Source organism: Saccoglossus kowalevskii, chromosome 19 (genome assembly GCF_978046115.1).
Source record: "Saccoglossus kowalevskii chromosome 19, keSacKowa6.1, whole genome shotgun sequence".
Lineage (NCBI taxonomy): Eukaryota > Metazoa > Hemichordata > Enteropneusta > Harrimaniidae > Saccoglossus > Saccoglossus kowalevskii.
In genome coordinates this window covers 27943571-27971058 of record NC_140659.1, presented here as the reverse complement: position 1 = coordinate 27971058, position 27488 = coordinate 27943571, and the positions used below count along the sequence as shown (strand labels likewise).

General features: G+C 33.8%; 1 protein-coding gene across 4 annotated transcripts in view; it reads right to left on the bottom strand.

Annotated features, from left to right (window-relative positions):
• The window catches only part of LOC102803275 (rap guanine nucleotide exchange factor 6-like), a 124203-nt gene that overhangs the window by 24897 nt on the left and 71818 nt on the right, over window positions 1–27488 (bottom strand). For 3 of the 4 annotated variants that reach the window (XM_085493880.1, XM_085493881.1, XM_085493883.1), the window contains exons 4-11: window positions 14457–14532; window positions 11537–11674; window positions 6095–6334; window positions 5161–5233; window positions 4189–4325; window positions 3083–3168; window positions 2482–2704; window positions 1671–1835 (exon numbers count right to left, since the gene is read on the bottom strand). In XM_085493880.1, coding sequence (XP_085350006.1) covers window positions 1671–1835; window positions 2482–2704; window positions 3083–3168; window positions 4189–4325; window positions 5161–5233; window positions 6095–6334; window positions 11537–11674; window positions 14457–14532 — 1138 coding nt within the window. The remainder of the gene's footprint in view (window positions 1–1670; window positions 1836–2481; window positions 2705–3082; window positions 3169–4188; window positions 4326–5160; window positions 5234–6094; window positions 6335–11536; window positions 11675–14456; window positions 14533–27488) is intronic. The other variant, XM_085493882.1, reaches the window with a different exon arrangement.

The following is a 27488-nucleotide window of genomic DNA, read 5'->3' as shown; positions in this document are numbered from 1 at the left end:
GTTATATTGTCACATAGGTGTGTTATATTATCACATAGGTGTGTTATATTATCATATAGGGTGCTTATGTGCTTCATGCGTAAAACACATTCCTTGACATATAAATGCCAATTGTAGTGACTGATTCAAGTCATGGGATCACGCATGGTGACACACATCTAATTTCAACACCGAGGGAATACTTTCACTGAGATTGCCTATTCTGCGTCACTTCCAACTTATGAAATATGCATAGACTTATCAGATCGCCACCGATTAAAGGGATTTTACTGTTTCTCATACATCACACTGTGAACTCAACAAGTACACTAGTTATGGCCGTCATACATGATTACCAAGAGACTCGTACAGTAATATACATGATGGACATCTGAATAATTTATCATGTCACACACACACACAGGCCTCAAAGTTTGAATTTTGAAAAATGTGCAGCAAACAGTGTAGGACTATAGAGTAATAAACTGACACTTTTCACAGTTGGGCGAGACTTGATATTATTCTCACCACTTCATAAACTCTTACAAATTATATTTCAAATTCTCACCATTTTATTTAAAAATCCAAATTATTTCCATTTTATTCAAGGGACTTCACAATTTCACCATTTGTTTAACAAATTCTCAAAATTAGTGAGACATTTTTACCAATAGTGATATTTACCATTCACCAAAAACATAAAACAAAACCTCAGCATAGTGGAGTTGAGAGGGCATCTGTTTTTAAAGCAAGAATTGATAAAACTGTCTTGGCATATCGGAAAAGTAGAGAGAAAATCTATACGTTTTGAAGAGCACCCAGGCAAGCCCCTAGGCCATTGAAGTATCTGTAAAGTTCAAGGCCTGTGGTTGTTTTCTCCAAAACACCTGAACACAGTAGGAAATTATTTTATTCTCTCAAACCACAAAAATATGTATCAGCAAACTAAACCTGTTTTAATTTTGGAGAGACAAATTTACACAAGACAGAGATAACAATTTCTTTTTTAGCGTTTTCAACAACTTCACTAGGGGCCTCAACCTTTTCACCACCAGACTTTCTCGCACAAATTATTCTGCACTTTTTTCTTATATTCTTCAATATTTTTGAAAATGAAACCTAATTTTGGAGCCAACAGACAAAATTTGAGTTAATTTTCAGTTTTCACCTATTTTTTTTTTTATAATCTACTAAGAAAAGTGCAGACTATAAATGAGACAATTTTGTGAATTTGTGATGAAAAGAGGGAAATGGTGATGAAAAGGTTGAGATAAAGAAGTCATAGTTAAATTTTGTTCCTAAATTTGTTACTAATCATTATGTCATGTGTGTTGTTCAAAAAAATATACTAAAACTAAAAAGGCAATAGACTTATTTATGACAGTTATGGAATTGATAATATTTCTCAAGGGTTTTGTTCCGGCAATAAACTTCCTTGGGATTCACAACAAATCACGGAAAATCACAGCAAATTAGCACAGCTGGGATTGAAAATGTCTTTATCGTATGTGAATGTTTTCTTCATTTCTTCTCTTCCATACGCTGTACCACGTTCTATGATTTTGTCAGTTCTATTTTTTAGTAATATTTATAATTGTGATAAACATTTTACAGTTTATCAGTAGAACAACTAGAAGTTGTTTACAAGTGATTTTTATGCTGAGCAGTACTCCACAATTAGATTTACTTACCCGATCTCTAATGCTGGAATTTCTAAACCAATTAAGTAAATTTGTGGTGACCTCTAAGGCGCTTTTGAGGAATGTTCGGTAAGTCATCAAGAAGTCTTCAACGTAGCACGGATCCACGCTGGAATGGTCCTCTATTAAGTGTTGCATTAGCCGATCGCTTGTCGCCTACAGCAGGAAACAACATTATTACAAACATCATATGATAGGTGCAGGCATTGAAATGATATAGCGTACTCTGAACAGTAAATATGCTATTAAGCGCAAATACATTCAGTACTAAATTGAAACAAATGCGGACAGTCAAAGCTAAGTTACAAAAAAAAACATTTTTGATGGAAAATCATCGTATTTCATACAAGTTACTTCCTTCAAGTGCATAAATGCATTTAGTTTTTGTACCACATCAAACTCTCCTACACCTGAGAAGATTTGTGCCAAGCCATTTACAGAATTGTATATATCAGTCAACAGAAATGTGGTTTATTATTAAAACTAAATCAGTATCAAATCTTCAATTCATTTCAAATTTTGAAAAGGAAAATCAAAACTAATTTTTCAAGCGAACATTACACTTAAAATCCTTAAGATGTGAAGTGACAGAATTCTTGACCCCCTAAACGATTGGAAAAAGTCAACTTAAGTCCCTTTTCACAAAAATAAAACCAAGTAGTTTTGTACCCACAAGTTGTTGAAAAATTATGATGAAAATAAAATATAAAATAACAAAAACATTGTCAAAAAAAAAGCAGATATTTATGCCTAATGTTGGCAGAAAAAAAAATTATAACATCATGAAAGTTTAACAGTTTACCTTAATTACAACATGTCCCTTTCGATTGCCACCATCAAGAACCCGGTGCTCTGTTACCATGACAACCTCCCCTTCCTCCTCAACTTTCCGTGTGTTCTCCTCTCCCTGATGTAAAATTCTGTAATAGTCGGTCTGCGCTATGCACACAAACTGGCAGTCGTCTACTTTCGTCTTCATTAGGCCACGATGTGTTTGCCTCGTTAGGCTTGGTACGCAGCCAAAACTAGGATACAATGTGACAATAAATATGATTTATACTTATTCAGAGGAGTTGAAAGTTTATTTATTCTGTGTGTCTGTACAGCTATGAAAAATATAGAGCTGAGAGCTACGGAAGCTGCATGATACAAAAAAGTTTGTGTAGCTGGTAGGTTATCAAAATAAAAAAGAAAAAAAAAAAAAACTTTTAATACAATATATTTTCCGAACACAGAAGGTTGCCATTATAAACCATGTAAATAATACAAGCTGTTGTCATTGAAGTTTAATATGGCAAAATAATATTGCAAATTATTGTTATTAGAAACTGCCTTCCTTCCAAAGTGCCAGGATGTGTGAACTTTGTGAATGTTTGTTGGTTGAATTAAGATTTCTTTCCTACCTGTCTCCTAAATGTAAATGTTCCAGGGTTCCATCTGGTCTACTAATCTCAACATGGCCATTCAAAATAACAGACCACGAGTCAAGCTAGAAATATGAACGATATCGGTTAGTATGAAATAACAAGGAGACAAAAATCAGGAAATACAAGTTGAAAAGACTGGTATACGTTTTATAGATCAGAAAGCCACCATTAGTAGGTATATGACAACCATAATTGAAAGGACAGTGTTACTGTATTCTCAGCCTTATTACCCATTAGTTGTTATTTTTATTATCAGTAATCTGATCCCACAAGTAAGTAAATTTTTTCAAAAATACTATCAAATTTTGTACATGTTTAGATTTATTAGATACTGTATATCAAAATACTGTAATCTGATTTTTTTTACTGCTGCTAATTTTTGCAAATTTTGATGATTTTATTGCATTCCTAAAGACAAAAATTTTGCAAAAATCACTGACACTCATGTTTTTCACGGATTCATGAAAATTTATCTCACAAAATCAAAGCAGTTTACAGTAATTTCACTGACAGGAAGTACAATGTTGTCTTTTTCGTGAATCACCTCAACAGCAGTACATATAGATCTGTTCAGATGAACCTAAAATTATTAGACATTCATGCATTTTGACAAACTGAATTCACAACAAAACCTTGAAGAGACATTCCACTAAATACTGTAAACTAACTTATTTTTGTGAAAGAAAATTTTCGCAAATTTTGCGGTTCAGGATAATCGTCAACATTTTTAGTAATGAAAATTTCATTGAGACCCTTCAGAAATGTCATCGTCACTCAAATTATATCAAGAAAATTATGGAAATAGCGACTGAAATTAGACAATATGAAGTGTATTTTAAAACCTTATTTAATTGTTCTTTTTTTAGTACATCATACAATCTGTTTGAATAATCATTTATCTTTATTTTGGTCGTCTAAGTTTAATGAATTTTTATATCATGAAACATAATTCTTAGATTTTGATTTTGATTGTTACCATAGATACTATCATGTTTAACCCTTTAAATCAGAATGGAAATAACTTTACCCTTTCCTAATAGTGTCTGCTACCATCCTACGCTATTACCCACCCACTCACTCACCTCTTCACCATCTTTCATGACAACAGTGGCAGCTTTTTCAACAACTGCGAACACCATAACAGCACATAATGCCCGCCGCACTGCTAGCGTCATGTTCGAAAATGCTGGTAAATGGCGTATAAAATCAAGCAATATTTCTGAAAATTAAAAAAGAGTGACAATTAGGTCAGGCACATACATGTATCTACATCCAGCAGTAGATGAAGACATGCAAAGAGTTGAGCTCAGAAAACGTGACGAATGAGTGAGAAACATTTTCAATCCAGTTAATGTTAACCTTTTCACCACCAGACTTTCTCGCCCAAATTTGTCTGCACTTTTTTCTTATATTCTTCAATATTTCTGGAAATTAACCCTAATTTTGGAGCCAACAGTAAGATTTGAATAAATTTTCAGTTTTCACTTCAAAAATTTGGGTATTTTTGTCCCAATCATCTGAAAGAAAAGTGCAGACAAGTGAAATATATTCAAATGAGGAGGAAAGTTAATGACAAAAACCTTTTTGTCACCCTTCATGAAATATAACCACATCATTATGAGAAATTTCATCAACGTGATCAAAAAGAACATAAATATGTTAACAAGTTAGTTAATTTAATTTTGTGAAACCAAAATCATGAAAATTTGTAGCAGTAAGATTTCTCTGAAGTCCTGCTACACAGAGTGTCAGAAACAACATCCTGAAATCTCAAAAACTTTCAAGCAGTGAAATTTTAACAATTAAGCCAATTCTTGTCACATTCTAAGCTAAAACTGCTAAATTAGTATCTTTCAGATGCTTAAATTTAAAAAGATGAATTTGACCAACAAATTTGTATTCCAACAAGGTACGGTACGAACATCCGTGATCATTTTTAACACATGCATATAAATATAGTCACAATATACTGATTTTCCTGAAAATCTGACTAAACATATTTTTTTTTTATAAAATTATAAGTTGACATGCTATGACACACATCTGTAACCTACCAATGTCATCATCTGTGCGGTCTATAGGATCTTTTTCCAGACAGTCACGGACAATATCTCGTACAGAAAGAGACTGTGAAAAAAAAAGAACATTAAAACCAGATGATAAAAACATAAAATAAAATCATGATGCAACATGTACTTTTACTTTTTTGAATGTACTTTTCCAGAAAAACATGATGGTAACTGATTAGCAAGCTATGATTGTATCGCAAATCAAACCATCTATATGGCATATTTTGATCAAAACACATCAATGCTCAAATCAGATACAATCAGACAGCTATCTACCCTACACTTGTATTGTGACACTGAGAGACATACATATGTATGACTTGTCTAAGTGGCAAATTACAATTAAATCGAGAAACTCATGACTTATCAGACCCATATATTTAAAAAAAAAAAAAAAAAGCCTTATTGGATTGTAAGAACAAAATATTTTATGTCTCATCTTTGTGTCAAGGTTGAATCAGATCACCATTTAGGAAAAAAGTAAGTACACATATTAGTTACAGACAAACAACATAACTGTAATAGCTCTGTTGTCTTTGCAGTGTGTCTTCCTCAAAACATAGTTAATAATGTTCAGTACAATGAGATAATAACTATTTGCCATCTTAATTATTATTGTTCACACAATGATCTTGCCAAATGAAAACCATTTAGTTGGTTGTTGCCATGGCAATTACAATTGTTATCCGCTTGCTACAAATCTCATGGAGGTCTACCCAAGGTACCTACATACCAAGTATCAAAGTAATTGAGCTGGTAGTTTTCCAATAAGTTAAAAATAGAATTGCTGATGAACAATGACAGACAATCAAATATATGAACTCCACTCTATCCGCCCATTTGGTCAAAAAAAGGTGTGAATAAAAAATGTTCACAAAAATGTTATAAGGACAGGAGGTTGGTCATTCGAGGTACTGACCTCAGACGACTCCTGAAGGTCTTCTTCGTCTGAATCAACCGTACTTTCCACCAATCCAGTAAGATCGACATCGATGCTGTCAATTGGCTGGAATAAATCTGAGTAACTACTAGAATCACTACTTGGACGTGAGCTCTTATCGCTAATACTGGGGGTACTCGGTACCCGGATATGCATCCCTCCTCTTTGCTGCTCCACTCTGTTAATCAGGCTCTGTACGTGTTCAAGTTCGGTAGGAAGCTGTGAAGAACAAAAATATGAATGTGAAGTTAGAGTTAAAGCGGGGGAGTTGTCACCTACAAACAAACAAGTTTACTTGTTTGCAAACAAGTGTCTACCCATGAGCCTTTGCAATTTTAGAGTGTGTTGTTATCGTCGCTTGGGACTCAATTCCCGCAAGTGCGCAGGTGATGACCCTCCCGCTTTAATCATTTACATTTAAAAATATGACACACCTCTCTCTGAAATGGAGTGACACCACAACTTTGTTTTAAATGACATCCCAAAGGCTCAACTCCTGAAGTAGTCATACAGCACAGTAGGAGTAAACTTTCCATTCAGACAACTGAACTGTAACTCACTTGCCTTAGGAAACCTAAAGATATATACTGTAAAACATAGCTTTTTAGCAAGCACGTTGTTTTAGCAAATTTAGCTAATCCTCAATTTCGCTAAATTCGTCGTCGTCGAATATAGTATATTCTCACAGCAAGATTGTTGACACTTTAGTTAAATTAAGATTCAGTTAATTCATGTATGGAGTCTAATTCGCTAAAATAGCATGTAGCTATTTCAAAGTGTTTTACAGTATATGCAATATACATGTTAGACAAGCGGGTTTAAAATGTAAATTTCTGTATACATTACGTAATGCGATTAATTATGAAGACATTTAATTCTAAAAAACTAATAAGTTAACAAAAATTAGAATAACATGTACAGTCATATTTATAATTGCTGTGATGTTGAAATGATTCAGCAATGGTTTAATTCAAGTACATGTACTGTAAAACCTGTATTAGAAGCTGCGACTTCAATTAAAATGGTAAAATACAACAGAGGAGATGCAGCTTCTATGAGAGCATCTACACATACATGAATGAGAAACGGTGAATTTTTGGGTCTCAATTGTTCAAATAAGAATGGGTGCAGCTTGTATCAGGGATGTGGCTTCTAATACAGATTTCACGATAATAAACTTCCTTAGGATTAACAAACAAGCAGCCTATCGGCTGAGATAGCTCTGCTGTTAGCAATGCACATTTCAATTAAAGAACTGAAGACATTAGAAAATGAACAATATGTATAGTATCAAAGCAATCAGACTTGTGGTTTTTAACAAGAAGTCGAAAATATCTCTTTCTACCAAAAATGATAAAAATATTCACCAAAATTAGAGAATTGAAGATATCATCACGAAATGAACAAATCTGAGAAAGGGTACATGTAGTATCTATATATGTAATATCAAAGCAATTGAACTTTTGGTTTTTAACAAGAAGTCGAAAATATCACTTTTTACCAAAAATTACAAAAATATTCACCAAAATTAGAGAATTGAACATATCAACATGAAATGAACAAACCTAAGAGAGGTCCACATGTAGTACCTATATATGTAATATCAAAGCAATCGGACTTGCGGTTTTCAACAAGAAGTCGAAAATATCACTTTTTACCAAAAATGACAAAAATATTCACCAAAATTAGAGAATTAAAGATATCATTACAAAATGAACAAATCTAAGAGAGATCCACATGTAGTAACTATATATGTAATATCAAAGCAATTGCACTCGCGGTTTTTAACAAGAAGTCGAAAATATCACTTTTTACCAAAAATGACAGAAATATTCACCAAAATTAGAGAATTGAAGATATCAACATGAAATGAACATACCTAAGAGAGGTCTACCCAAGGTACATATACACCAAGTATCAAAGCATTCAGGCTTGTAGTTTTCAAGAAGAAGTCGAAAAAGTAAAACATTGACACGGACAACAGACGATGGACGACGACGGGCAATCACTCATATGATAAGCTCTGCTCGACAAAGTCGACAGTGGAGCTAAAAATCACTGAAAAGTTGTAGCGAAATAAGGCAATAGGGATTACAATTGTCTATCACGTTGCACACATTTGATCTAAATGACGTTTTAATGATTACGCTGTAATTAATATAAACACTATCAAAATTTATTAGAAATATTTTTTATGAAACAAAACAAAATGAGCATCCGATGATGAAATGAACGGTAGAAAGTAATGTGTCTGTATCAAAAGAAAAGTCAGTATGGAATCTAAACTCGGATGCATGAGATATGAACACACACATATTGATTCATCCCCTTAAGTGTATACATAATCTTAGGAACTTTATCCTTGCCTGTTAATTGAGAAAACACATTTTAATTTAATATCCAAACCTTAGGCATTTAACAAAAATTAATTACAGTCTATGCATCCAAAATTTATTCCCATTCATCATGAAAAGTGAAATCAATACCCAAGATGCAACATTTTATCCAAATCTGATGCCCATTCATCGTGAAAAGTGAAATCAACACCCAAGATACAACATTGATTTTCGCAACTATTTGTTAGAATAAATAGGAGTCAAAAAATGAATTATAAAGTAATTAAATTCTTGTACTCTTCCACCATTCATAAGGATTAAATATTTGTTCAATTTATAAAACCTGTTCAATTTACATTTACTATTATAGTATTACTCGATCATTGAAATGATGGCCAGACACACCTCTGTCATTTACGTAAGCACACAAAAATGGTATTAAAAGCATGTCTCCAATTGAAGTGCATGTACCATATTTCCTCTATTAGAAACACATCTCCAATAATGTCACAGATATAATAAAAATATTAATGTACAGAATTGGAAATTAAAAGGTGGTATGAAGTTACTCTACATAAAGTACTTACTCAGATTGATGGTGAATCCAACAGAAAAGAAAAGCAGATTAAAGGAAGGAGAGAAAAAGGAAGCTGGTTAATATGGTTACAACATTAATAATTGCCAACAGGGTTAATATGGTTACCGTACTACATTAATCGCCAGGGTGAACAGAAAGAGCTTAAAATAGTGCAATTGAAAAGTTATGTGAAATTTACAATCGGTAATTTTGGCAATGCTGGCTTGGGGAATTGAAAAAGGTGTTAATAAATTAATTGGCGTGGTTTATGACCAAAACGCAAAAGTTTACACTAATAATTTATTCCACATACGTATGAGACATATTTTTCAAACCATTTATAAAATACATCTGGTACTTCCTGACATACAAATAATACCATCAGACAAATACAAATATAAGTGTTTGACAAAGCTGATAATATTTTAGAGATGGTGCAAACCAGGTGTCCATTCACATAACACCTCGGCCAAAGACTTTCAAGGAGATCATCAATTTCAGTAAAAGTAAATTTTTTTTCAAAATTTCACGGATATAAGTTAACAACAACACTGATAACATAATACGGACGGCGAGACAGACAACTACATGTATAAATATAATTGTATGGTTAACTGCTGACTAGGTTCATATGATGTATGCAAAATACTGGTTATACATACGTTTATGTTTAAACAATATTGAACTGTATATAATTTACAAGGAATGTATTTTCAGTCAGAAACAAATCATTTATTTTGTCTGGCCTCTCATGAGCATACATTTGTATGATCTTTCTAATTAGAGCAAATACAGTAATAGACTTTCAGATTTTACTTTCAATCATTTATAATATTTACAACAAAAAATGGACATTTTGAAAATTATTCTATAATAAATAGAAGTGCAAACACAGGGATCCTACCAGCCCCAGAGCGCTGGTCGCTCATAAATATTAATGAGCTTCTTACTCACTTAATGAGAAGCAACAAATTGTAGACAGGAACACTGATATGTGATTATTAACCTATGTGTGAGTGCAAATGTCTGCACAGGTTTGTAACCATGAGAGAGGGCACTGATATAGCAATATTTGCCGCTGGGATGGGGATGTGGTAGCTACATGTACATTTCGGGGATGAGATGTAATGCATGTCATGTGATTATGTTATCGTCCAATCAATGGCTACTAATGACCACACCACATAGCAATCAAATACTTCTAAGTGTTGATATTTTTAAAAAGTGATAATGCTTTTTAAAAACAAAAAAATAACAGTTAAACATGGATATAGATACATGTCTAAGAATGGACGTGATATCACTACAAACAAATGATTTACATAAGGATCTCCAATGACTTTGACAATGACACCACTATAGGATGGAGGACACCAAAAACAAAGTCAAATCCACTCTACCTGTTCATCCCCGAGAGACTGGGTTCTCTCCAGTCGTATGACGGGGTGCCGTGGCTGCTGATAAATGAGACGTAGTAAAATAACAATGAGAACGACAGCCTTCGCCCAAAATATATGATTTTCAACAATAGTGAGAGCTACACTCAAATATAGGGGCATATGTCTGTGCATGAACCATAACTCCCGTAACAACCAGGTAACCAGGGTAACAGTAATTGTTAAACATCTACTGCAAGTCATACCCTTTAACTCATACAATACAATTTATTTAATAATGTTACAAAGTGACTATATGGTAGGTATGCCAAGGCAACCAATCAACAGATTATATTAGCTGGATATTCATCAGGGCAAATGGAAAAGAGATATATAGGCAAGTGACAGTGACGTACACTAGACGAAGTGTTGAGGCATTTACAAAGCACAGGTTGTTGGGGCATCGGCAAAGATATAGTATTTGAGAACACGGTGCTACATTGATGGAAGGGATTGTGTAGTGATGGGGACTAATGTTGGTATGCTGGAAACAAAGGCTGCCGTGCTGGGAATCAACGCTGGTGTGCTGTTTACATGTTGGTGCACTGGGAACCAGTGTTGGATTGATGTTTACATATGTTGGTGCAGTGGGAACAAACAAAAATTTGTGTGCTGAAAACTAAAGGTAAAGTTGTTGTTCTGGGAGAAAAGAGTGGTGTGCAATACCCAATACGTGAATACAGCCAAGAGATATACACTACAGTTGATGCACTGACTGCGGTGATGAGACGATGTGTCAGTGCACATCTTTTGAGGTATTATATTCTCAGTACAATGTGTTTATGCACCTGAACTTAATAAATAAAGTTGCATGCTTGGATGAACTGTAAAACAGAAAAAATCAAATATGCAATGGTCAAGTCAAGCCATTATTCACACCATAGACACGATAAGCCGCAGAAAATCTGAATATGCACACCATAGTCAAAATAAGCCGCAGCAATGCATCCAATGCATTGATCAGAAGCTTAATCTAGCATTATTAAAGACGCTAGATATTTGAAGTCGATGAGAGGGATTCCAACTATATAACTAAACTGTCAATTGTACATTTACCGGTAATACCCCTTACCTGATGGTCTTCACCCAAAGATTGTGTTCTTGCGATTTTGACCTCTTCTTGTTCTAAAGCAAGTAGTTTTTCTAAGTTCATAGTTGTACAGGATTGACGTTGCCCAGGCTTCATTAATTGAACATCAGGATAGTCAATCTATTAATTAAAAATATTACTTAGTAAATAAAGAAAAGAATAGAGGTCTTTCATGTTATCTATGGAGAATATCAAGCTTGATCTCCACAGTGGCATCAATGTGAATGGCATATGTGAAAATCTACCGAGAGATCACATATGGAATTTGGGCACAGTTGTGTATTTAATGTTTAAGACCATATACATATAGTATTCTGTTGCTTGTTGTAAAAAGAATATTCTACAAAACAATTATCAGTGTTTTTAGCAATATATCCCAAATTAAAAAGTTGCATTATATAAAACATGGTTACAAGGGATACATGTGTTATGCATGTGACAATGAATGATAACATGTCTATAGCAAGAAAACAAATGTCAACAGCATAGCTACTAAAGTATATTAGTGTTTTGTTTATGTTCCCATACCTTTTCGCTATTGTAACACCATGACTTACTTTTTTCAAACTATCTGTATTTAAGTTTGGTATACTTTTGTATGATGTTATATGCATACATGTATATCTTTGTTATATATACGGTATATAACGGGGGGGGGGGGGGGGGGGGGGGGGTCTTGTGTAAATCATCTCTAGTTGTTTCAAGGCTAGGTGGATTTTTCAATGAAAATAGAAGTCCCCAAAAAATATTTGATGATCATTTTTTTTGAATTTTTTGGGAAATAAGGGCCCACCAGCCGCGAAATCGCCCAGGGTAGAATCCGGTATATTAGCGCCTAATCTTGTTCATAGTGAATATTTTTTAATTGCTAGTGTATAGCTACATGTATACAAGATTTGTGCATACATGTAAGCAAAAATAATATGAAGTTGCAGTAATGGAGCCACCTCGTGACCTGATAGATACATGTAGATCCAGTCAGCCATCTTGAATAGACTACTAATTGATGTGACATGCATCAACCTCTAGTAATGGTTACACGTGCCCAAGATCTGGTTCAGGACATTTCAATATATCTGATTGTAGTGTATTTTTTCAACAAAATGGCCACCATTCGACCATCTTTGACTCAACCACAAATTCCTTGTATATGTAACCAGACTAGGTGTTAAGAATACTTTACAAGATTAGGAGAGGAATCATCAAGACAGACAGATGCACATACACTGTAATTAAACCATAAGTATATGTAATTACATATATAATTATTGTATAATATCAATTTGTAATTTTGTATTGATATTTTTTGTTGTAAAATACAATACAATCAGCAACTAATAAAAACAAAATGGTGGGATGTCAAACTGTCATAGAGGGCACACTTAAAAATGACCTCAGTGAACAGAACCTGCCAAGGTTTGTAGTGAGATGATGGCCAAATAAACAAACCTTGGTTGGCAAAGATTCTATGCATAGTACATATCCTAGACCTATGTAACCATGGTAGTATTTGGTCAACAGAACTGATGACGAGAGACAATGGAACACTATTGGGAGAGGGGGGGGGCAAAAACAAGTCCTGTGGTTTTCCTCGTTCTCATTTGATAATTTAAGGGTGGGACACCGCAAACACACTTTTTACATGCTGAACTATTCCTATTAAATTATGAATTTCATTATCACAGTAAGATGTTTTTTCAAGATCCACATATCAATCAAAGTGTAGCCACAATTAAATGCATCAAAGCAAATTATTTTTTTTATCTACGGCTTGTCATGTCGGCTTAGAGAGCACACTGGAGCTCCTTCAAATATCCAAATTTGGAATACTTTCAAAATTTTCAGCATTTTTAGAAGTTCCCCATAATTAGCTATAAGGGCCCTCAAGGACCCCAGTGAAAAGTTCACTTCCACAAAATTTTGTGATTTTTCCAGTGAAGTTCACAAAAAATCATCTCGCATGAAATGAAATCAGTTTGTAGTACATTAGCTACTCATTGTTTTTCAGTATTGGTAACCATGGCAACCAATCAGCTGATTATGTCAGAATCCCCCCCCCAAGATGCCAAAGAAAACCACATATGGAGATGTGTGTGAATCGTGAATCTAAAACAAGAAGTCTCTCGGCTGAGATAGCTCCGCTGTTAGCAATGCACATTTCAATTAAAGAACTGAAGACGACATTAGAAAATGAACAATATATATAGTATCAAAGCAATCGGACTTACAGTTTTTAACAAGAAGTCAAAAATATCACTTTCTACCAAAAATGACAAAAAATATTCACCAAAATTAGAGAATTGAAGATATCATCACAAAATGAACAAATCTGAGAGAGGTCCACATGTAGTACCTATATATGTGATATCAAAGCAATTGCACTTGCGGTTTTTAACAAGAAGTCGAAAATATCACTTTTTACCAAAAATGACAAAAATATTCACCAAAATTAGAGAATTGAAGATATCAACATGAAATGAACAAACCTAAGAGAGGTCTACCCAAGGTACATATACACCAAGTATCAAAGCATTCAGGCTTGTAGTTTTCAAGAAGAAGTCGAAAAAGTAAAACATTGACACGGACGACGACGACGCCGGACATTCACTCATATGATAAGCTCCGCTCGACAAAGTCGACAGCGGAGCTAAAAAGCAACCGGAGACACACCATACAGTTTACAGTGACCTAGCTATATTTTTGTTCATTCACGATAACGCCACATTCACTCACTTTATAATCCATTTACACATTCAGTTGCATGTCAAAAACAGTTGGACCAAAACGTGTTAAGAGTACAGACATGTATCTAAGCATGTACTGACTGTCTGTCTGCGTCAGATAAATTTTATGATTTTCAAAGATGTCTGCATGATGAGAATAAATAGACAGTACAACTTACAACAAGCATTTCAGAAGGCTCTAATATAAGACATTCACTTCCTCTGCGGCCACTTCCTGAGGTTCGTTTTCCAAAACTGCAAACAAACAAAAACATACAATATTAATGAGAATTGTTGCTCTCACTTTAGTAACTACATGTAGAATATTTATCCCTTCAAGTTTTGTTGATCAGATTCAGAAATCATGTTCACATTAAACAAAGAAAATATACATAAAAATGTTGCACCATCATTTTGAAATAACAAATTATTAGGTTCTTGGAAGCCATATTTTTCACTGTCAAAATATTGGTGCAACTTTTTTCACATTTTTTATAAACTTATCTATAATTTATGTAATTTTAAACCAAATCAACATAGTTTCTTATTGTAAGTCTTGATAAAAAAAAAAGGAATAGTAGAGAAAAAATTATTTTGTAAAAGGTGACAAAGTTGACTATGTGCCAAAAGATTTGAACAAAAGCATGTCTCCATGGTGATTATATCACCCTTCGCTGGTAACGATTCAGTGGTGATGCAGACAGATTTTGAAACATAACCAGCCATGAGCAATCATTTTAGCAAGCAAAAAGACAGTCATCATACATTTAATCATCATCTTTTGACATAAAAATCAAAAAGCTGTAAAAACCTAACACGACTATAAATGAACTTTAAAACCTCGCGCTAAATTAAGTTTTCCTGTTCAAAAAACAACACCTTCAATATGATACACATGTTTTGACCTTTGAAACTTGACGGGAACACCTACTCAATGGAATTGTGTTGTTATCAAATTTCTATGGATTGTCAATTTTTTGTGGCGACTGGGGTATCGCACCATAGATAGACTAAAATTGCATTTATTGGAAAGTGGGATCATTAAAATGCGACTTAATTTGACTTTGCACACCCTTGTCATTTATTTAAGCACATGCAACAAAAATATGGTAATTAGTCCTATCGGTAGAGGGAATTAAAATAGAAACAAGCAGACTTTTCGTAAAGTGATTCAGCAAGCAAAAAGGCAGCTACGAGTGCCAAGATTTTACATATACACATACTCTTATTTTCGCTGTAAAGCACGGTAAAAAAAATTCTTGAAGGTTGAAACGGAATTCATAATATACTGTCATGTAACAGTACTTTCAAATAAAATTAAATCAAATCAACATTCTATTAGCCTTTCTTTATACAAACAAAATAAATTAAAAAATATTATAAATTGCAGACGATAATACGTATTCACCTTGTAAGCAGGTAACCCAGGGTAATGCAAGTATTACACACTAAGGAATAACATCTGTCCATGGCAAGCAAACTAGAATGTTTATTTTTAGCCCTGATGGATGATAAGGATAGTAACTTTTGCGTTTTGATAATTTAAGGGCATTCGAGGAGACAACTTTGTGCGAAAATTGCTTTGATTTAAAGACTTGAAGATTTAATTTATATTATCTCTGACTTCATAATACGGGACAAAATGTAGAAAATCATCACTTAACCTTTTAAACCCGAATGCCAACTTTTGTCACTTTCTGCAAAATAATTCTGCATAATTTTTTCCATATTTTTTCAAAAAACTTAATCAATACCTGCAGCTAATTAGAAATCAAGTCCATTGGCTCAAAAATTAAGAAGAAATTGTAAAAAAAAAAATTAAACAAGCAGCCTCAATTAAAACATAGTTGAAATCTGGTGACCTAGCCCTTTGTTATATAATATAATTCCCTTTATCATAGTTTGTTTCAATATAAATATGCATTGTCTTTATTAATTTTGAATACAAACAAGTTTTGAGGTTGAACCAACAGTGGGGAATCAGTCTACCGAATGTCCTTTAAAGATGTAAAAATCTTACAAAAACATTGGTACCTTATTTGTTTAATTACCCGGTATTTTAAGGGACATAATTTCTAGCTTTATTCAAAGTAATTCAGATGCCTCATCGCAAAAAAAATAAGTGCTGCATTTAGACGTGAATAGATTCATAAAACATACAAGATAACAGAAAATCTTAGCTGGCTTTTGTCCAAGTATTTTGTACAGGTGTCTGTCAAAAATTAATGATTCACTGAGACAAATATGAACTGCCTCATTGTGTGACTACTGTATTATATGAAAAGTAAAAAAAAAAAACCTTTATGAATAGCTATCATGTTGCAAGCTCTGCTTTGTATGCAAATCAACTTAAATAGTTAGTTGGTGTCCAGTGGAGGGAGAAGTCAACAGTACTGTTGCCTCCTGAGAATCTACATCTTCAAACACTGCAGTCTTTGAAGTGCGTTTTTAAACTAGTATTATAAAAACTCATTCTGTTTTAATAGCTGAAACATATTCCTGTGATTTTTCATTTGTCGAATGAACTGTTTGTCAAATACAGAATACATATATTTTAGAACAATTTTCTTTTTAAAATGTGGATGAAATGTTTTGTTTTTTATGTATTATTTATGTATTGTTTTTGATTTGATAACTTCGAACTGAACAGATTTTCTATTAGCTTCAGATCTTGATCAAAGTTTGGCACCCAGTTCATAGGAGTGCTTATATTGATTTTCTTGTTTTCTGTAAAGATTTTATTGGAAGGTTTGCAAATGTGTATCAGACTGTGCAATCTCTCCATGAGTTGGTTTTGAAACCCAGTATGGGATTCTGAGATACATTACCAAGGATATTATTACAAGATAAATTATTTGCTTCATTGAACACATACAACAATGCATATTTCCACTGAGATCAGTGACCTTTGATGTGTATCACCAGTGATCAGTCAAGTAGAAACAATCAAAATATTTTATCAGATTTTCTCAATTTTTGCATGATATTTTCATACAGACATCTGTTGTACAAACTCAGGGAAGACTTTATACTGATGAATAAGGTGACCAAGTTTGATAAAGTTTGGAATAGAATTAGTAAAGTTATTATGCACACAATAACAATTATTAACGACGACAACGACAACGATGACGACGACAACAACAACAACAACAACGCCGGACAAAATTTGTCCCTTAATATACCTTTCCCTTTCATCTTTGATGGTACGGGCAAGGTAAAAATTGAAGATATCATCACAAAATGGAAGAAGTCCACCTGTAGTACCTATATATGTAATATCAAAGCAATTGAACTTGCGGTTTTTAACGAGAAGTCGAAAATATCACTTTTTATCAAAAATGACAAAAACATTCACCAAAATTAGAGAATTGAAGATATCATCACAAAATGAACAAATCTGGTAGAGGTACACTTGTAGTACCATTGTGCATAAATCAAATCAATCAGACTTGCGATGTTTAACAAGAAGTCAAAAATATCACTTTTTACTAAAAATGACAAAAATATTCATCAAAATTAAAGAATTAAAGATATCATCATGAAATGAACAAATTTAATATCACTTTTTACCAAACATGACAAAAATATTCACCAAAATTAGAGAATTGAAGATATCATCATGAAATGAACAAATCTGAGAGAGGTCTACCCAAGGTACATATACACCAAGTATCAAAGCATTCAGGCTTGTAGTTTTCAAGAAGATGTCGAAAAATTAAAACATTGACACGAACGACGACGGACGACGACAAACAATCACTCATATGATAAGCTCTGCTTGACAAAGTCGACAGCGGAGCTAAAAAGTTGACACGGACATTGATACAGACCACGACGACGACTATGACAACGGTCAAACATCCATAAGATAAGCTCCACACAACAAAGTCGACAGTGGAACTAAAAATATGAATTTTGACAGGAAAAACGATACACAACAGATTAATAGAGCAAATTTGGCAGGAAAAACAAGTCATTGTCAATGACACGTCCCCGTTCCGTTCATATTTGAGTGACATATACATTCAAAGCAGATCATGACCGAAATGCACCTGCATATGTACAACACATTGTGCTAAATCTGAACAAAATCCATCCATGCATGACTGAGATCTCGTTCTGGAATTGTGAAAATACGCGATTTTGATGCATTTTCGGCCTTAAAATGGCAATCATTTAGCTATTGTTAAGCAGATCATGAAACAAAGGCACATATCTATTTGTGACATGATGTACCATGTGTGTGTGAAGTTTGAACTTGATCAATCCAGACATGTCTTGGATACGGATCCAGAACTGAATTCTTTAACAAAATGGCTGCCAGTCGGCCATTTCGAACTTGATCCGAAAAAAAAAAAGACGTGCATCAAGGTCCTATTATGTTTAATGTATGTACCAAATTTGAACAAAATCCATCCATGCATAACTGAGATACGGGTCCGGAATGGTGAAAATGTGCGATTTCAATGCATTTTCGGCCTTAAAGCGGCCGCCATTTGGCTATCGTTAATGAGATCATGAAACAAATGCACATACATATTTGTGACATGATGTACCTTGAGTGTGTGAAGTTTGAACTCGATCAATCCAAGCATGTCTCGGATACGGATCCAGAACTGAATTCTTTAAAACAAAATGGCCGCCAGTCGGCTATTTTGAACTTGATCCGAAAAAAAAAATGACGTGCATCAAGGTCCTATTATGTTTAATGTATGTACCAAATTTGAATGAAATCCGTCCATGCATAACTGAGATCCGGGTCCGGAATGGTGAAAATGTGCGATTTCAATGCATTTTCGGCTTTAAAGCGGCCACCATTTGGCTATCGTTAATGAGATCATGAAACAAATGCACATACATATTTGTGACATGATGTACCTTGTGTGTGTGAAGTTTGAACTTGATCAATCCAGACATGTCTCGGATACGGATCCAGAACTGAATTCTTTAAAACAAAATGGCCGCCAGTCGGCTATTTCGAACTTGATCTGAAAAAAAAAATGACGTGCATCAAGGTCCTATTATGTTTAATGTATGTACCAAATTTGAATGAAATCCGTCCATGCATAACTGAGATCCGGGTCCGGAATGGTGAAAATGTGCGATTTCAATGCATTTTCGGCCTTAAAGCGGCCGCCATTTGGCTATCGTTAATGAGATCATGAAACAAATGCACATACATATTTGTGACATGATGTACCTTGTGTGTGTGAAGTTTGAACTCGATCAATCCAAGCATGTCTCAGATACGGATCCAGAACTGAATTCTTTAAAACAAAATGGCCGCCAGTCGGCCATTTCGAACCCGATCCAAAAAAAAAAAATGACGTGCATCAAGGTCCTATTATGTTTAATGTATGTACCAAATTTGAACAAAATCCGTCCATGCATAACTGAGATCCGGGTCCGGAATGGTGAAAATGTGCGATTTTGATGCATTTTCGGCCTTAAAATGGCCGCTATTCGGCTATCGTTAATTGGATCATGAAAAAAATGCATGTGCATATGTCCCATATAATGTGTGATGTATGAGTGAAGTTTGAACTTAATCGGTCCATGCATGTTCGAGATACAGGTGATCACGGACGCACGGACGCACGGACGGACGCACACAGGGCAAAACATAAGTCCCCGTTTTCGGACTGCGTCCGAACGGGGACTAACAAACATATACTGTAAAATCTGTATTAGAAGTCGTAGCTTCTATTAAAATGATACAATGAAATGGAAGGGATGTGGCTTCTATTAGAGCACCTACACATATGAGAGATGGTGAATTTTTGGTTCTCAGTTGTTCAAAAAGAAGGGGTGCAACTTCTAGAAATGTGAATTTTAATACAGATTTTGCGGTACACAGGAACAAGTTGAGGAACTTTTTTTGCACATAAAATGCATGCATGTTAAAAAAAAATTTGTACTAAAAAAAAATAATGATACCGTACTACTATGTGAAAAAATCACTTGGCCCACATACAAGTCGGGGATTAACATAATAAAAATAACTGTCTTGGAACAAGCTATAAATAACTGAAGTCTTTGTCCTCACCTGCTACTGGCAGCAAGCTCAAGGTCACACGAATGACAAAATCAAAGTCACTGTAAAAAAACTTGATCACTACCGCTAACAGGATTACAAGTGCTTTATTTTCAGTCAGGAGTAGGGAAATTGAGTATAAGCTGACAAAGCAAGTGTTTTTTTGTGTGTGTGTGTTTTCAAGGTCACACGAATGACAAAATCAAAGTCACTGTAAAAAACTTGATCATTACCCATAACAGGATTACAAGTGTCAGCTGGTAAAGAAAGTGTTGTTTTTTGTGTGTGTTTTCTTTTTACAAGCAGTTGGAGCGAACTTGTCTTGCCAATTTACATACTGGAGCAAGGGTTTTCTTTTTATAAACTGAGATATTGAACTTGACGTTTAGTCAAAAAGTTTTCCCATTTGAACTAGGGGATGTGGCACAATTTTAAAAGCAACTTAAACATGCTAGTTTACAGAATTTAACATGTACATGTAGCAGAGTGTATTAAGATCAATGATTGTCAGCTCTGACTTGAACATCATCGAGCTGTGTGTAGATTCAGTTGTGATCAAGTTTTCAGCATCTTAGGGTGTGAGTTGCATAATTTGGATATTGAAATGCAAAAAGTTTAAAGTCCAAGTTTGGCAAACTTGAAAACTTCGACAATCGCAACAATATTATCATATTGCTGAAAATCACAACAATATTTCACCTGTGCAGTGAGCAGCTTACAAGACTGTATCCACTCAAATCGCTGGTAGCACAACACAAATGAAGTGCACAATTTGAATATGTAAACAAATGTAACCAGGCCGTCGACAGGGTTGCCAGATGACTATATGACATCAAAATATTCGTGTAAATAAACATATTGAAAATATGATAAATATCTCCTTGTTGTCCAGAGACTGCCAGTGTGAGGATGTTGGACGTTACACTGCAGTGTTCGCCGCAGAGACCATGGACATTCAAATCAACACATGATTAGTCAAATCCCAAATACGTAATGACAAAACAAATATTAAAACTCTTGGGTATATGAAAATTTGTCTCCCAGGTGTTTTAATTATTCGCGGAGGCGCAGTTAATACTTGTTAACTATTCAAAATTATCCATACTACATTCTTAAGAACATTAGATGACAGAGAAACACAACTCTTTGAAAGCAGTAATACAATGGTACTGATAAACCTTTCCTGTGTTTTTTTCAAAATCCAGAAAAATTACATCGTGATGAATTCACTGATGATGTAATAGATACATTTATTCAGCATCAAAGTTACTCGCAGAATAGTTCTAACATTACCAGCAAAGATGAGAAATTACATCGTGATATAGCTATTCACGACTAATATAATACAATAATGACTGACGAACAGGAAACCTTTCGATATTTTAAATATAAAAAGAGTACTAGGTATAGGAATATTCTATTTATAAAGAGGGTGGGGAAAGTGATGCTTTACAAGGGGCAGCACAAAATATTCTTTTTATTATCAAAATGTATTTTCATTATTAAAAGTATGTTTTTACTATCTCTTATATTTTTATTATCAATAATATGTTTTTATTATCAAATTCTGTGATATTATTATGCAATAATAAGTTTACATTTTCATATGCATAGTGGAAGCACTAGAATACGCAACTAGTAGGGGTGAATTTTCAAGTCTCTCCTGAGAATTGAAAGCATTTTGGGAAGATAATTGCTTTTATCAACCTCAAAAAGACTTTATGCAAAAAAAAAAAAATCAATAGCAATGGTGCGACAATTCAGTATTTCTGTGCAGAAATCAATAAATTATACTAAAGTATCATTATATTAGTTAGGTGCACCTGTTTGTTGACTTGTAATGTATTGAGAAAACACTTTCACAATAAAAATTTTCGCTGGTGGAGCAAAGATTTTGTATCAGTAAAAATTTGACTATGGTCCATTAGCCAGGAATCAGATTTACATGAAATTTAAGTGTTCACTAATGCACTCAGATTGTGAAATGCCTGACAGTGTTTATTTTTATGTTTCTCAGTTGTAGTAACAGACAATTCCATGCATGTTAGACATTAAAATAATAACTATTCCTAATTGTCACTTCTAGGAATTTTCACTTTTCTGATGATTTAACAATTTATTTCTGAGGTCAAAAGTCGCTTTACTCTGCATCTTTAGTACCTCAGTGAAATTTTCACTGCTACGAAATTTTGCGATTTCCAATAACTCCAAAAATTGTTCGCTCGCAAAATTAAAGTGGTATACAAAATTCTGCGAAAATCATCTTCACTCTGTATCTTTACAAAAATGTATTACCCCAGTGAAGTTTTCACTGCCACAAAATTTTGTGATTTTAAATGACTTCAAAAATTTTTCGTTCGCAAAATTGAAGTGGTATACAAAAGTCTGCAAAAATCGTCTTCACTCTGTATCTTCACAAAATTGTATTACCCCTATTAAATTTTTACTGCCAACAAATTTCACGATTTCCAATGACTTTGAAAATGTGTTCCTCATGAAATTAAAACAGTATACATTTCAAAAAATAATGTCAAAGGCCACCAGCATAATGTGGAAAATTTCACACAGAAAAAAATGTTACATCAAAGAAAAGAAAAATCAAAGCAAAGAAAATAGTATGTCTTCACCTGCACTGGAAATTAGCCAACCTGAAAATGTGTCCAATACAACAACATAAAACTTGAATATTCAAAACCTTGTCAATCATTTGCAAATGATAGATCATCAACATAATAACTAAAAACAGGGTATTTATTAACTTAATTGAAACAAGAGGGAGCAGTTATCTCCAATAGTCATCAACTGGAGCAGCAATCAGCCAGGCCTCAATGGCAACATCAGTGTGAAACATAACAGCATTGCTGTAACTAGTACCTGCCACAGTATCTTAGTAAAACATATAGAAACACAATATTCAGTTTTCTAAATATATATCGCAACACAATTGAATAATACATGCGTACAATGGAAGATTTCCCTCATGCGGACATTGCGCCATCATAGTTTTCCCAGCAATTCCCTGATTAAGACCTTATTAACTTGAACCACCCACTGTGACTGTATTGGATTGAAATGTACACTGTAGTTGTGAATTTTGTGTTATATTTTTTTGGTCAGTTTTTGACATTGTATGTAAATGCCTTCAAGCAAAGAAAATTGAAACATTTTGTAGCATTGTATATTTCACAGGGTCTTTAAAACACATACTGTAAAAGGATTAATTATTCACTGGGTTTTAATTTAGCTTACCGGTAATTCGCTGGCTAGAAAATGCACTAAATTAACCCCAAGGGAATATGTAAAATTGATCATATAACACATTATCTAAATGATAAAACCGTGAATTTAAAACCCAATGAATATGTCTGAAATGGTAAATCAGCGAAATTTAAACCCAGTGAAAATTAGTCATTTTACAGTAACCTGCTGTAAGCCTTCGTGTATAGCCGAAATGAACAAGAAAAACCCACATAAGCAGGTGATATGCTAAACACAGAATGTCTCGTGTCATAATGTAGACTTCATGAACGAAGGTCTCAACATCAAAATGTTTTAGTGATTACTTTTAAAGCGAGAGGGTCGTCACCTGCGCACGCGGGGGAATTAAGTCCCAATCTTGCTTGTTTGTAAACAATGACACGCTATGGCCATCTGATGCATGTACAGGTGACGACTCCCCCCCCCCTTTAAGATATGTATGTACAGTGTATTTGTTCTATAAGTAGAAAATTGCAGAAGTCATATTTTAATAATCCTGTTCATTATATGTAACTCTTGGTTTATGTGCACTTCAATTGAACATGCACTTCTAAAAGAACAAATTTAGTTTAGACTCTTTTTTATTTCGGTCTACATCTCAACGTAAATTAGTTTGTTAAACATCAATACAGCGTACTTCATAATAACGTTACACGGTGTACTTCATAATAACGTTATTACTGACCCATTAGCAATTGTGAAATCACTATTAGGTCATTACGCTTTGTGAAATGACAAGTGTTTTGGCTACGACTGGCTTTCTATTGTACGCTACACATGTGTGCATTTCCTGACATCAGAGACTTTTATGCACGTTCACTTCCTCCACGGCCACTCCCTCCTGTCATGACTGTTTGTATACAAGAACACCTTGCATTGTAGAAAGGGCAATGACATGTCCTTGCCGTGTTTCGAGTAATATTGTGATAGATCAAATTAATTAAATAAATGCAAGGAGTCTTTTCGAAAATCTTCGGATTGTGGTGTTTTGAATAGACATGCTAAACAAAATCTCAGACAGCTCCTGTCAGGCACTGCAGTTGATTATTGTATATTGAGCGATAATCTGGGCAGGGAATTATGGAATTATTGTCATGTCTTTTACAAGGACTACAACAATTAATATGAGAAATATACAATATAATTAGTTCATTTATGTAAGTCAAAATATTTTGTGATAAATTTTAGAAAATTTAACAGATATTCAGCAAGTCATGGTTTTGTGAACAATACATAAATAACTGTCACCATGTTTGAAATTCAGGTTATTTTTCTATCAGCGAAAATAAAATCTAGCGATTAATGAAGTCTTTCTCAGTATATAATTACTTTGGTACGTAACTGTAATCGCCAGAGGATACAGTACTGTAAGATAATAATTGAATTCTCAAAAATGAGAAATGCTGAAATGTAAATCCTTCCAATCTAGAAGAAGTTAAAAAACCTTGAAATGCCGAATAATGTTACTATGAAATCTATTTAATTTTTTCTGTATTTTGTCAAAAAAACAGATCAAGGGCTGACGAAAAATCTTGTCAAAAATTAAGAAGGAGATTACAGAAAAATACATAAAGAAGCCGCACTGAATATTGGAAGAAAAGTGACACCCTTCAAAGAAAAATTTAAAAATAGTTTCTCTATAACAGACATTTGAAAAAGGTTAGTCTATTTTTAAATTCACTTTTGAATGCCAAAATCTATAGATGTACTTAGTTCTCCATTCAACACATGTGACATGAATCAATATGCATTTCTTTGATTTTAAAATACAATAATTCAAGGTTTGTAGCCTAAATAATCTGAGTATATTTTTGTTGATTTCCTTACTTTCTTGTATTTTGTAATTATAATTCTTATATTCCTATGATATGTTATAAAAAAATATCCTAAACAAAAAAAATGATGGGGAAAGCAAAAAATGACAACAACATAATCCTGTGGAGGAGAAGCACTATAAGTGATGAAAAAAATAATTTGACAAGTTTTCCACCATTTCTGTTTTGTTCATGTTTTTTTATATTGAGAAATATTTTATTTTCTTAATATAATGTGGAGGGTTTACAAAACAAGGTACACTGAAAGAAAAAGACTGAAAAGATAAATACAAAAAACGGATGTAACAGAATGAAAATACATTCGATAATAAATATATATTACTGGTATTTATATTAAATTTAACCATTTATCATTATGTTTGTCAAGTTCATTTTGCCTGTTTGTGATGTATTCTTCCATACGTGGTGTTTGCTGGATTAATAATTTGAAATAATTGAAAAAAAGGTTTTCTATATTGCATTTTACACTGCTATAGATTTTGTTTTTTTTAAATTGTACTTGTCATATTTTCAAGCAATTTCAAAAAATCAGTCAAGCTGTATTAATAATAATTTGGCTTTGTGTAACAAAAAATTATTTATTTAAGTTTATCTAAACACATTTATATGCAACTAAAAATAAGACATTTCACATACAGGTCTCAATTCTCAGCGTGAAAGCAGTAACAAACAGTCAAGAGATTAGACATTAACAACTTGTGATCACCTAACAAATGTGTTGTCAAATGTTGGCATAGAACAATTCACATACTTCTAGTGTTTATTAGTTAATTTTAAAAGTCAAACTTGTTGTAAAACACAAACCATAACTGTCTAATTTGCATTTTCACGCGTACTTATAAAGGGGGTCAACAATCAATTAGTACAATAGGCCATTAATGTCTTTGGACTCTCACCCCAGGGTGTTAAGACCAGTATAATGTCTGACATGGCGGGTCACACCTGCTTGATAGTGAAACTGTGAATATTTGAAAAACATACCTCCTGTCATTTCTACTAAGAGTAGAGTACTTCTATTGTCAGTGTTCAACTAATGTCTTAGCAGGCATGGACGGAGCATCACGATCACATCAGTACATAACGCCATTGTATGGTAGGTTTGCTGGGGACACACAAATGTCTTAAAGCAGGGAAGTCAACTGCTTTGAAACCCACCAATGAGAAAGAATATCTCAGATTCGGAGTATATCTTACAACTGATATAGTGAAGTCAGCGTCTAATAATGCTTTCAAGAGCAGCTCAGGCAGCTGAACTGAAATACAATCACTGATGTGACACTTTTCCCGATAGAGAATAACGTCAGACGTAAAAACACTAAAGCACCGAGAATAAATAACTTCCATTCGCGACCACAACACCTGTCAGAATTACCCATGTGAGGAATCCTTGCTATTATTATGCAGATTTCACGAGTATTGTCATGGAAATTCCAATCACATTCCAATGACCAGTGACTGTCACCGACTTAATGCCTGTGGTGTTCCAGGCCACATAAACATACGCACGCTGTGATCCCTGTTTTGACAAAGCCGTATCCCCTAAACTTGCAAATGGTTCGCTCCATCAAAAAGCAATAGGAATACAAGTCTATTCTAAATTAAAATGTAGTGACTGAACAATGTATGCAAAATGCCATTACTAAGTTCAATTGTGCTCTCTAATTGAACACAACTATTGTTGTTTATGGCATGCTTTTGTTCACAAGTGAGGTATATTCATTCAGAACATAGCTAATTTGCATATAAGTCTATTTCAGGAATTCACGGACAGTTAATTTTGAATTTTATTATCTTCAAGCTAAGGATCATCAACTTTGTTACTTAGGACATCATCACATATTTAAAGTGATACAGGGGGTAGGGGGGTCAGTCAATGAATTCAGGTTTGCCTCATATGACCAACTATTAATTAAGTCACAAAACAAGTTCTTGTAACCATCACGAAACCTAGTGCACACATTTAACTCTTTGAGCTCTCTTTTTTTTTAATTTTTTTTATGAGATATTATGTCCATCTGATCTGATCTAAAATTAACAAAGAAATTAAAGAAAAATACAGAAAATTTTAGAAAGTGTTGGCA